This window comes from Myodes glareolus, chromosome X, assembly GCF_982192425.1.
Source record: "Myodes glareolus chromosome X, mMyoGla1.1, whole genome shotgun sequence".
NCBI lineage: Eukaryota > Metazoa > Chordata > Mammalia > Rodentia > Cricetidae > Myodes > Myodes glareolus.
This window is the reverse complement of record NC_142053.1, coordinates 7,800,244-7,814,200: the sequence shown is the minus strand read 5'-3', so window position 1 is coordinate 7,814,200 and position 13,957 is coordinate 7,800,244. Positions and strand designations below refer to the sequence as shown.

The window sequence follows — 13,957 nt, the reverse complement described above, 5'->3', positions numbered from 1 at the left end:
AGAAATGATTTAAATTAAGATGTAAGAGTTAGCCAATAAGAAGCTAGAGTTAATGGGTCAAACAGTGATTTAATTAATACAGTTTCTGTGTGATTATTTCAGTTCTGGCAGCCAGGACAAAAAAGCGGTTCTTTGCAACAGGTGTTACAAGTGCTAATAACTGAACTAAGGTCTTTTGGAAGAATAGGACACACTGTTAACCACTGGGTCACTTCTTCAGCCCTTGCTTCCCTCTCTTAAAGTTGGTTGGTTTGTTAATGTGAGTTGAGGTACAAAGTATATTATGAGAAGAGGAGTCCAACCTCAAGGGCATGTAACCCTATGAATGCCTGTAGCCTCATGTATTAGAATTCATTAGAGGAACAGAACCAATAGAATATGTATTACAAAGGGAGTTACTTTAATTGCCTTACATGTTTCAGCATGAATAGTTGAGTGACTGTGCATACTGGAGAGGCCAAGAACCTGATAGTTGCTCAGTCTGAGTAGCTTAGAGGAATTCTGCAAAACTACTGATTTTCAGTCCACATAAAAAGGGTAAAGAAGCTGAGTTCTGATGTCAGTAAAGTGTAACAGAATTAATGGCAGCCACAATTCACTCAGCCAACAAAGAGCAAAGGAAATCATGGAGAAGCAGTACTGCTTTTTCCTCAGACCTTTTTAATATCTTGATCACTTCCAGAACTTGCTGTATACTCTGGGAGACAGTCTTTACCTGACCCTTAGTTAATTCTTCAAAGGAATACTCTTACAGACTTGTTCAGAGGCTTGTCTCTTAGTCAACTGCAGATCCAATTAAGTTGACAACCAACATTTTAACCATCACACTAAGACTTGTGGTTTTACATAGTGATCCCAGTCATACCAGTCTTCTTGATGTAGAGATTATATGGCATTCCATCACTGACTTGTTATGTATCTTTTTACCTCCACTATTGTTATCTGGCTCATTTCCAGTCATGCAGTAGATCTCAGATTAGATATAACCTGTCCTAGGGAGCAAATCTTTTGCTCACAATGGGTCAAGCTTCTGTGTGCATGTTTTCTACAATTGTCTGCCTACCTCTACAGTGACAGGCTTTTATTTGTTGTCAATATCAGCCTGTGAATCTGCCCTTCCTTCCAAAAGATACACTTCTTTAGGACAGATCCTATGTTCTATTTGCTTTAGTTTTCCAATATTTAGGCTTGTTTATTTCATAGCAGAAAATATGTAAGTAAATGAATGCAAAAAGTTGACCTGTGTTTTCTAAGTACACTAGCTATGAAGTTAGACATTGTATATGAGAATAAAACTACCTTTAACATATGGACAAATCATTTTACCCCTAATTTCTCTTTAGAGCATTTTCAATAAATATGATATAGAATATCTAACTTTTTTACATCAAAACTGAATGCAAGTTGTATTGTCAGTATTTTGGGGTGTAGGCACAGGAGGCATATGCCATACTACTACCCTCACCAGCCTGAAGAGTTCACTAAAATTTAGGGGCCATGACTCAGGTCAACCAGAATATGTGGCTTTGATGCTGTAAAGATATTCAGGACAAGATAGTTTATGGATCAGAATTATAAGTTCTATTAAAGACATTTTAATGTAAGTTTTAGCACCAGGACATGGAGGAAAAGCAGTGCTGTAGGAGAAGAGAGCCACTTGTTGGTTCTAGGCTGCCTGGCTAGCTTAGACATGAAATAACCACACAAAACTGTATTAATTAAATCACTGCTTCACCTATTAGCTCTAGCTTCTTATTGGCTAACTCTTACATATTAATTTAACCCATCTCCTTTAATCTTTGTATTGCCATGTGGCAATGGCTTACCAGCAAAGTTTCAACTTGTCTGATTCTGGCAGCTCCATGGCGTCTCTCTGACTCTGCCTTCTTCCTCCCAGCATTCTGTTTAGTTTTCCCCGCCTAGCTCTGTTCCCCTATAGCTCTGCTATAGGCCCAAAGCAGTTAACCAATAAAAGCAATACATAGACAGAACGACTTCCCACACCATTTCCCCTTTTCTGTTTAAACAAAAAGGAAGGCTTTAACTTTAACATAGTAAAATTACATATAACAAAACAGTTATCAAGCAAGAATTACAGTTACAATATTTATATCCACTTTATCTTTTATCATAACTAAGGAAAACTATAATAATAATTATCTATTCTTCAACTTCATCAAAGACTCCAGAAGGATATAATATTACCTAAGTGAACAGGAAGTTCATTGTCAGCAACTTCCAAAACTCTAGAATTGACAGAGACATCTCACTTCCTGGACAGTCACACAAAGTTCTTCTGTATTGTTGGGGCATCCAATCGTCAGCCTACAGGCCCATAGTATCCAGCAGACTTTTCGACGAAGCAGGAAATTTCAAAGACAGTTCCGCCTATATTGGCAATTTGCCAGTCATTTTCTTCTGTGTCCTGAATGTCTCTGGCAGACTCTTTCATGAAGCAGAAACCCTGAAGGCCCTTTTGCACCTTTAGGCAAGTTCAGCACTCATTTCTCTGTGGGTTCCTTATTAAACATTTTCTATTGACATGATTTTTGAAATTCTGAGGCCTTCAGCACATTTCCAGTCAATAATCGATCAATTTCTGTATTACCTGTGCTAGAGGTCCTGGTGGACCCTTATGGGATTGGATGTGTGTTATATATTTGGCACAAAGCCTATTTCTGATTATATCTTGAACCTGGATAAATAATGAAGTCAATTCTTCATCATCTTGTATAAGTTCAACAGTTTCAATATGCAAAACAACTCTTTCTACATATTGCAAATAAGTAACTCTATTGAGAGGTTCTTTAAAAATCCCTTAATATCATGAGAATAGCATATAGTTCTGACTTTTGGACAGAATCATAAGGGCTTTGGTCCACTTTACTTAAATCTTCTGATTTGTAACCTGCATTTCCTGACTTAATGTCAAATCAATTCCACACCAGTTAGGTTTTAAAGGGGTATTTATTTTGGGGGGTAAAACTTACATACACACAAACCATCAGGAAAGGAGCCTAGTCACTGGAGCAGGAGCCGGAACCAAGCGCCGGAACCAAGAGAATGAGCCGAGGCTTGCCGCTCTTTTTTAAAGAGAACTATACCACGCCCCAGTGGGCTGGTATTTCAGTGGCTATTGGCTGAAGGTGCAGAAGGCACTCCCGCAGCATTGTGGGCTCGTACTTCAGTGACTATTGGCTGAAGGAGCAGAAAGTACTCCCACAGCATCTCCCCCTTTTTTTTAAGTAAGCCTACTACGAAATTGTATACAGTAAGTACAAACCTACAAAATTACATACAATAAGTACAAATATCCTATTCTAACTAGCTTAAGTCTTGTATAATAAATAACTTGGCCAAGTCATGAGAGGAAAGTATCTACACTTATCTAGTCTTCAACCCCATAGAAGATCTGAGAAGGGAAATAATGTTACCTGAGTAATTAGGAAGTGCAATCAAAGAACTTCCAAAACAGGCAACAAATCACAGAGGCAACTGGCTACCTGGGCAATCACCAAAGACCTGTTTGTAACGTTGAAGCAACCAACTTTGACTAAGGCCTAAAATAACTGACAGATTATTTTTAACAGGCAAGATATTTTTCAAAACCATCTTACCCTGTCTTGACAAGATTTAACAGTTCTGTTTATCCATTTCCGGATTTTATCCATTCCTGGATTTTAACAGGCAAGAGATTTTTTCAAAACCATCTTACCCTGTCTTGCTAAGATTTGACAGTTCTGCTTATCCATTTCCGGATACCGTGTATTTGTCAGTAGTTGAGGTATGGGCAGTACATTGCCCAGAGGCCGGTTTTGTCAAGAAGACAAGCTCCAAGTGGAGTGTCTTTGGTTCTCAACAATCTCTCGGGAATAGGTCGGTGTTGCCAGGAGTGATTGTGTCTCACTACACAGAACTCTAAGATTAAATTAAATGCCATTTTTTACAGCTCTTCGAAGAGGTTGAAGACTATTTATACAGAATATAATCTCTATGTATCTAAAGAACCTGATTAGTCTAACCATAAATATGACAGACATAGATGACTATTGATCTACAATTCTTAACATGTATCTAACTTAAAGACTAACAGAATAAACAACTGTGCAATAAAAGAGGACAATGACCTCCAAATGTAAACAATAAATATCAATACATAAACAATATATAAGTATCTTAATCAGAGGTAGAAATGTGCACTGCAATATGGTATACATATATCACTACAATATAAATCAATACATAAAAATGTTTTAAACAGGTAGAAGCATGCATACATACAATATTCAATATAATTTAACTTTGTATCCATATACAAAAATCTATGCTGATGTAATTATCTATAAACAATAACTCACAAATACCATTATTATCTATCCAATTTTCCCTCTTTCTTTCTTTTTTTTTCCAAAAAGATCCCTGAGCTTATAAAATTCCTTTCCCAACTCTCAACTGTATACTAATTAAAATCAATCCCTAAATATTGTTCCTAAACCTGAGGACAAACTTTGCTGAGAGAGGGGACATCATCCTCTATAATTACTTCCAGCTGTCATGGGGGTGAGGTTTTTTCTGGAAGATCCTGTGAAAGTAAAATGATGGTTAAATTTCAAGATCAGTGTCTTTTAAAATTGCAAACAGTCTCTGAGTATTTTGTGGAGGTCTGGCCAGAATGTTGTACAAGATGTGCACCATTTCAGCTAACCAAGTTGGAATCATCTGTGCCGCTGATAACCAAAAAAGGACTTGTAGTAGCACTATCAATAACATGACATCATATCAACCGAGTGGAGTTGTTGTTATGGGGGTCCCATCTTCTTCCTGGAAACTTCAAATGTCAGTGCAGAAAGAACTCATTGTTCATTGTGGAAAACTTAAACATTAATTATATAGACATATACAGACATACATATATTCAATGAAAGGCATAATAGATATATTTAATGAATAGTATGATATATATGAAGAAAAGCAAAGTTGTTTTCTAAACTCATATTTCTTTCTGTCTCATATCATGGCTCTTGATATAAGACAGAAATTCTGGGTTTTTCACTTAACAAAAGGCTTGGAATTAGAGAGGGGCCGAGCCAAGAGTCCAACTCAAAAACCAGCTCTATAAATTCAGAAATATGATTTAGTATATTCCAGAGCTTCATACTCACAGAACCTATTCAGTTTTCTTGATAGTCCTTATTGGGTAGTTATATTTTCATCTGTCAGTATTCAAACCTTCAGGTCCCTTAAATTTTTCAAAAATGAGTGTTTTCCTGTGGAGATAAGAACAGAATCCTGCCCCCATTTTATGTTTTTCTTACCACCTGTATGGTCATCATCATTATAGACACTGTCATTTCTCCTTTCCAAGAGGTTTCTTCTCTTCAGATCTAACCTTTATTAATTTTGATGGTATCCACAATTTTTCTTCTCCTGTGTAAACAAGAGCAAAACCCCTTCCCCAAGGTAGCACATCTCCTGACTTCCATTGAGAGGTCAGCACATCCTTGATATAAACCGGTTGATTTAGTTCTGTAGACTTTTCCATTACCCAATGTCTTTCTGCTGCTGTTGTTCCCTTCTTATTAGTGTTAAGAAAATTCAAGGTTAATAAGGCATTATGTAATCTATTTCTGGGGGCATTTTCCACCGCTTTCTGTTTATTTAACATGTCCTTTATAGTTTGATTTGATCTTTCTATGACTGCTTGACCTGAAGGATTGTATGGTATACCTGTAACATGCTTAATATTATAATAAGCAAAAAATCATTTCATTTTTCTAGAGACATAAGCTGGACCATTATTTGTTTTTATTTGTGCAGGTATATCCATAATGGCCATAACTTCTAATAAATGTGTGATTACTGAGTCAGCTTTTACTGAACTTAAAGCAGTTGCCCACTGAAAGCCTGAATAAGTGTCAATGGTGTGATGTACATATTTTAATTTTCCAAATTCTGCAAAGTGGAACACATCCATCTGCCAGATTTCATTCCTTTGAATACCCTTCGGGTTAGTCCCTGCAGGTAGTGGTGTTTGGTTATATAAAGAGCAAGTAGGGCATCTCTTTACAATCTCCTTATCTTGTTGCCGTGTAATGGAAAACTCTTTCTTTAAACCTTTGCTATTGACGTGATGTTTTTATGTAATTTTGAGGCCTGCAACATGCTTCCAATCAATAATTGATCAATTTCTGCATTACCTTGTGCTAAAGGACCTGGCAGACCCGTATGGGACCAGATGTGTGTTATGTACATCGGGCAAAGCCTATTCCTGATTATGTCTTGTACCTGGATAAACAATGAAGTCAACTCTGTATCATCTGGTATAAATTCAGCAGTTTCAATATGGAAGATAACTCTTTCTGTATATTGTGAATCTGTAACAATATTAAGAGGTTCTTTAAAATCCCTTAGCACCATAAGAATGGCATATAATTCTGCCTTCTGGACAAAAGTATAAGGGCTTTGTTCCACCTTATTCAATTCATTTGATTTGTAACCAGCCTTCCCTGATTTATTAGCATCAGTATAAAATGTACGGGCTCCAGTTATTGGAGCATCACGGAAGATTCGAGGAAGAATCCAAGAAGTTCTCTTTATAAGGTTAAGTCTACCACTTTTTGGATAGTTGCTGTTAATTTCTCCCAAAAAATTAGCACAAGCCCTTTGCCATGGATCATTGTCTTCCCATAACTTTTTTATTTTATCAGTAGTGAAAGGCACTATAATTTCTGCTGGGTCTATACCTGCTAGTTGATGAAGTCTCAGTTTACCTTTTATAATTAGTTCAGAGACCTTTTCTACATAAGTTTTCAATTTTTTACTTGGTTTGTGTGGTAGAAAGATCCATTCTAAAATAGTATCTTCCCTCTGCATTAAAATTCCCATAGGAGAAATTCTGGAAGGCAATATGACTAGAATGCAACTAAGATTTGGATCCACCCTATCTACATGTGCCTCCTGTAATTTTTCCTCAACCATGTCAGTTCCTTTTCTGCTTCAGCTTTTAATTCTCTGGGACTATTCAAATCTTTGTCACCATCTAAGGTTTTGTTTAAATTAATTATTAGATAAGGTGTTATCCCAACAGCCAGTCATAGACTGGAAATGTCTCCTAACAATCTCTGAAAATCATTGAGTCTGTAATCAGTCTCTCCTAATTTGTGCCTTTTGTGTCCTAATTTTCTATAGACCTATTCTGTAACCTAGGTAATTGACAGAATCTCCTATTTGAATCTTTTCAGGAGCAATTTGTAATCCCCATTTAGGCAAAATTATCTTTACTTCCTCAAACATTCTTTCTAAAGTATCTATGTTTGAATCAGATAGCAAAATGTCATCCATGTAATGGTATATTATAGATTTAGGGAATTGCTTATGTATTATTTCCAATGGCTGACTTACAAAGTATTGACACAGGCTGGGGATATTGAGCATTCCCTGTGGGAGGACAGTCCACTGGTATCTCCTAGTAGGCTGGGAGTTATTATAAGTAGGCACTGTGAAGGCAAATTTTTCTCTATCCTTTTCTTGTAATGGTATGGTAAAGAAGCAATCCTTCAAGTCAATAACTATAGGAGGCCATCCTTTGGGTAACAGAGAAGGCAGAGGAAGTTCAGACAGTAGAGGGCCCATAGGTTGAATTACCTTGTTGACAGCCCTTAGATCTGTCACCATTCTCCATTTGCCAGATTTCTCTTTTACAACAAACTCAGGAGAATTCCAAAAGCTAGTGGACTCCTCAATATGTCACGCATCTCATTGCTCCTGTACCAATTGTTCTAAAGCCTGCAATTTATCTTCAGCTAAAGGCCATTGTTTAACCCATATTGGCTTTTCAGTTAGCCATTTTAAAGGTAGGGCTGTAGGTACCTCTAAAGGTTTGTTAGTTGTTTTATACTGATTTATTTGCATCAATATAAAATGTAGGGGCTCCAATCATTGGTCAAGGTCTAATGGAAGGGCAATAAAGTGCAAGACTGGCTAAAAAAAAATTCCTGTAGGGGAATATTTCGAAGTTAATATGACCAGAATGCTGTTAAGATTTGAATCCACATGATCTACATGTGCCGCCTGCAATTTCTATTTGGTCACAGTCTATTTTTTTCTCAGCTTTAGCTATTAATTCCCTGGGCCTATTTGATTCTTTGCCACCATCTAAGGTTTTGTTTAAATGAATTATTAGATCATGTGTTATCCCAGAAATGGGCCATAGATTGGAAATATTTCCTAGCAATCTTTGGAAGTCATTAAGAGTCTGCAATCTATCTCTCCTAATTTGTGCTTTTTTTGTGTTCTAATTCTCTGTAAACCTATTTTATAACCTGGATAATTGATAGAATCTCCTCTTTGTATATTTTTAATGAGCAGTACATAATCCCCAACTAGACAAAATTTTCTTCTTCAAACATTTTTTCTAAAGTGTCTACATTTGAATCAGATAGCAAAATGATATCCATGTAATGGTAAACTATCGATTTAGGAAATTGATTATGTATTATTTCCAATAGCTGACTTACAAAATATTGGCACAGGGTAGGACTATTTAACATTCCCCATGAGAGGACCCTCCAGTGATACCTCTTAGTAGACTGATAATTACTCCAAGTAGGTACTGTGAAGACAAATTTCTCTCTGTCTTTTTCATGTAAAGGTATTGTGAAGAAACGATCTTTTAAATCAATAACTGTAAGAGGCCATCCTTTAGGCAATAGAGAAGGCAAAGGAATTCTAGATTGTAGAGGGTCCATTGATTGAATCACTTTTTTAAAACAGCTCTTAGAGTGTCACCATTCTCCATTTCTTTTTAACAACAAATACAGGAGAATTCCAAGGGCTGGTTGATTCTTCAATATGGTAAACATCTAGTTGTTCCTGTACCAGCTGTTCTAAAGCCTGCAGTTTCTCTATTTTAAAGGCCAGGTTCCTTAGTTAATCATGTTAAAGGTAGGGCCATTGGTACCTCTGAAGGCTTGCTAGTTGTTTTTTGTTTTTGTATAGTGAGAAGGTTTGGTGGCTGTTTTTATAGTTTCTTACGATATCTTTCCCAGAAACATGAGTTGGTTTATGTTCCATTTCTGAGTCTACAGGAATGTTAATGTGGGTGTTCCATTGCTACAACAGATCATGACCCTATAGATTCACTGCTATAGTAGTCACATATGGCTTTAGTCTTCCTCTCTGTCCTTCTGACCATATGCATTAGACACATCGTGTGTTTTGTTTTACCTGAGATAGGGTTCCAAATCCTAGTAATTGAACATCTGCCTCCTGAAGAGGCCAATTTGAATGTCAAGATTCTGGAGTAATGATAGTCATATCTGCACCATAATCCTTCAGTTACAATGTTACTTATTCATACTCTCAGCTTTGGTCTTTGATCATTTATAGAAGTCTGCCAAAATATATGTTTCCTATTTTCAATCAGAATTTTTGATTCATCCTCCTTGATTATTCTATCATCTAGAGCCGTATGGTTTTTTACAACAGGCACTGGATTTTTAAAATTTTCCTGGGGAGATGTGTTCTCTACAGTGACTGGGTGTGACTGGACCAGAAGGGCATCCCCATATCAAATTGTGCTGGAATTCTTGCTTCTTAGCTGGCAAGAGGCTGTAGATAGAATCTAGGATGTGGAACCCTAATCACATCTGGTCTTCCTATTCAGCCATATTATGACAGTTAGTGATGAGGATGAACTGAAAACCAAGTCCTTTGAAATTTCATTGAGTTAGCGTTCTCTCTCTTTGTCTCTCTCTCTCTCTCTCTCTCTCTCTCTCTCTCTCTCTCTCTCTCTGTGTTGTTGTGTGTACATGCATATGTGTACATATATGTACGTGTGCATATGAATGTGTATTTGTGAAGGCCAGAGATCAATGTCTTGATCACTCATCATCTTATCTTTTTACAGTCTCTCATTGAATGTGGTAGTCTCTTTGAATCCAACTGTATCCCTGTCCTCCACTAGTGTTATAGATACAAGAAACCGTATTTGGCTTTAAAATATTTTTTTTACTTTATTTTTATTTTTTGAGAATTTCATATATGAATGTTGTTTTATGTTATTTTTCCCTCCCTTTCCTTCTTCAATATCTCCCATGTTCCCCTCACTTCAACCAACTTTATGACCTCGTCGTCTTTATTATTGTTGTTATGAGTTATACACACACACACACACACACACACACACACACACAAAAATTCAGACCTGCTGAATGCATTTAGTGTTATATATATATATGTGTGTGTTTGTGTGTGTTTGTGTTTAAGGCTGACCACCTGACCACTTGAGACTGGATAGTTTATCAGGGCTTTTCCTTGGACCTCCCTCTCTTAGCAATAATTAATTGGCTTTTTTTTAAAATATAGGAGTAGAACATGCCTCGCAAGATTTCCTCTATCAATTTTGAAATATCAAGTGATGCTGTCATTGTGTAGGTTTTGTTTAGGCAACCATGTTGGTAGAATTTCATGCCTAGCCCTTTTATGTGGGTGCTGGGGATCAAAACTCATTTTTCTTCGTTTTTGTGTGGTATGTATTTTACTTTTTGACCCATCTCTTCAGCCCACACTAGGTTTCAAAGTAGTTTTACCATACCATATTTTTCTTTGGTAGTAAAGGTGAAACGTACACCACTAAATTTAAAATAAGCCCCATGAATAAAGGACATCTGACCATCTTATGATTAAAAGTAAGATATATTAAGGTTACTGTATCAGGAGGCTTATATAAGCCTTAATTTTGTATCTATAATACTGAATGTCTAGAAACTTTACAAACCTAAATATTTTTAAGTCATTTATGAAAAAATGCATATGTAATCCGAGTTATTCCTAATATTATTTACTGCTTAGAGCCAATATGTATATATTTTGTTGCAGAAATGTTAATATATTTTATTATGAAGTGCTGCCCCATGATCCTTGGAAGTGTCAAACAGCAATCAGCAAAGAACATAGTGTTAGCAGGGCAGTGGTGGCACACGCCTTTAATCCCAGCACTCGAGAGGCAGAGGCAGGCGGATCCCTGTGAGTTCGAGGCCAGCCTGGTCTAAGAGCTAGTTCCAGAACAGGCACCAAAAACTATGGAGAAACCCTGTCTCGAAAAATCAAAAAAAAAAAAGAAAAAAAGAACATAATGTTACCTTTGTGAAATTAAAAAAATATTCTGATATACATCTGGCCTCAGTAGACTGAGAACTGTGTAGATTTAATTTTTTATTTTACCTTTTTCCAGACCGTAGTTAATATTACAACAATATAAAGAGGTCATAGGTAAATCATATACATATATTTTTTGCTTCACTCACTATTTCAATTTATGCCCATAGACATTTTTATTGTTAATTGAGAAGAAAGTGCTTCTTTCCTTCAAATCTGTCTTAGCTATTGGAGATTACTGACAACCAAGTAATGTAGTTTTAGGAGAGAATAGTGTTACCTTCAAAGCCACCCTTTCAAAGGCAGGCTTATCTATCTCTGTGTTCCAAATGCTTAGAACCCACTTTCTCTGTACATTGAAGTAGCACTGTTGGGTGGCTTGATGTTCTCTTCCTTATGCTGATGACCATTGAGCTACCGAGGGCAATTCTGTTGTTTTCTCTTCATAAACTTGTAGGCAAACTTTATCTCTGTCTTCTTTGGGTTTCCCTGTAGCAGGTTTTCTCAGAAGACCAGCTCCCAAATCATGACATGGAGACTTCTTACTAATTATGAATGCTTGATCTTAGCTGGCTGCTTTGCTTTTTGGATCTTCAGGTTGAAACTCAATTTCTCTCTCTGAATTTTTACTAATCATGCTTCATAAAAGTAAATTTATAAATGATCAAATGAGGCCATTCATGCACATGAAGGCATTAGTGATTTAATCTGTAACATGCCTGAGGTTAGCATGTATTAGCAGTGCTTCAGTATGGTGAGACCTACAACAAGTCTTAGTTTAATCATTTCAAAATAGGAAATGTAGTACTTTCTAGGATTTTTGTGAGAATTAAATGAGATAAACTATATGAGGTACCTGGGCAAGATTTTGGCACATATTGCCCTCACGGGTACTTCTCTACTCGATCACTACACAGATACAAGGGACTATGGGACTGAATACTAAATGACAGCAAAAGTAAGTGAAAGTGCTTTGAAAATTGTAAATAGTAATGCAATATAAACTATATTACTATTGATTTTGAAGGTCAGATGATGGGGGATTCTCTTTGGAGTAGGAGTGAAAGGAAAGGTGCCATAGACTAGAAAATATGTAATGTGGTTGTTGTGTATGTACCATTTATCTTGCAGAGCAATTGTGGTGCCTTGTTCTAATTGTGGAGGATTATATGATCACAAGGACTATAGACAGAATGATAGTAATGTTTATAGCAATAAATTCGAGGGAGCAAAATGAAGTACATTTTTTAGAATGAGGTAAAAAATATCAGACAGGGAATTTAGTAATATGGGCAAATAGTGTTGCTATCTCACTACTGTAAAGCTTCATTTGAACTTTTCATATTAAAGCAGATGGTTTAATCCTTTGAGAAGGAAGACGAACAGAGTGTTGAAGGCTTTGAATAAACAAAAAGCAAAAGTGAAGAGGGAGCCTAAAGCAAGGAAAGCACCAGAAGAGAGAATTAGAAAAGAGCAGGAGACCAGAGGTAATGAGCAGGATATAAAGTTGATTGTTATTACTAACCTTATATGTCTATCATTAACCTATTTTCCTAACAGTTATTTTTGCATTCAGAAAGTTTATTACCTGAAACTGTGTCACAACTAGGGATATTTGGATGGCAATTAAGTAGTGAAGAAAAGTACCCAATTGTTTGGGTTCTTCATTATTTGCTAAAGGACAGTTCATCCATTCAGAGTAAATAATGAAGAAATAGAATCTTCCTGTTCTGATTCTAAGGCTACATGCTAATTGATAAATAAACATGGCCACAGTCACCAGTGTGTCTTGAACATAACACTTATCCAAGGAAAGATTGACACATCTTTAAGCCTTAACTGAGGCTCAGTGAGTGTATGGTATATAATTATGAGGTCCCTCTTTAAACCCCTTCTAATATTGCATTGCTGAGCAGGTGGTATACTAGTTAAAAGTGAAAGATATCATCCATGTTTCTATTAGACTCCTAAAGTATATGTTGATCATTATGCCCAGTTTATAGTTTGAAAATTTTGTTGTTGTCATTTACTTTTATAATATAATATAATATAATATATATATGTATATTCGTCATTTTAAGTTTTTTAACTCTCCTTATTTTTCTTTCATAGCATTACTTTCAGATTGAGAATGCAGACCTGCCAGAAGACTTTCCTCATCATTCAAATTCAATTAACTTTAGAAAGACATTTTTTGGTCATAGTTTCTAACCGAATTAAAATTGTAGTTTGTGCATCAAACCAGAATCTGGATTCTTTTTGTTAAAAAAATGATTCTACTGGGACCAGGAAAATGTCTCAGTTGTTCAAGTGCTTAGTGCACAAGCAGGAGGACCTGAGTTTGAATTCCAAACACTTATAAAAAGCTGGGTTAAAAAAGGTTGGATTGGCTACACATGCTAACTTAAGTACTATTGAGGACGGGAGTTCAGAGACTAGGATCAATCACTAGAGCCTGCTTGCTGCTGGCTAGTGTTACTCCAAGTTCAGTGAGAGACTATGTCTCGAGGAAATAAGGTCAAGGGTGATAGAACAGGACACCTGAAAATTCTTTGCTGTCTTCCACACATGTATAGAATATATTCATTTACACCCCATGTGGTAGTTTGAATGTAATTGGCCCCCATAAGCTCATAAAGAGTGGCAATATTAGGAGATGTGGTTTTGTTGGAGTAGGTATGACATTGTTAGAGAAAGTGTGTCACTGTGGAGGTGGACTTTGAGGTCTCTCATGCTCAAGATATGATTCTGTGTCACAATCCAGTCCCTGTTGCCTTCTGATCATGATCCAGCCAGCACC

General features: G+C 36.4%; 1 protein-coding gene across 1 annotated transcript in view; it reads left to right on the top strand.

Annotated features, from left to right (window-relative positions):
- Fmr1nb (FMR1 neighbor) overlaps positions 1 to 13,396 on the top strand; it is a 57,503-nt gene extending 44,107 nt beyond the window's left edge. The window contains exons 5-6 of the mRNA XM_087902943.1: positions 12,508 to 12,644; positions 13,270 to 13,396. Of these exons, the coding sequence (XP_087759069.1) occupies positions 12,508 to 12,644; positions 13,270 to 13,286 (154 nt within the window). The 3' untranslated portion in view covers positions 13,287 to 13,396. The remainder of the gene's footprint in view (positions 1 to 12,507; positions 12,645 to 13,269) is intronic.
- Positions 13,397 to 13,957: the final 561 nt, after the last annotated feature.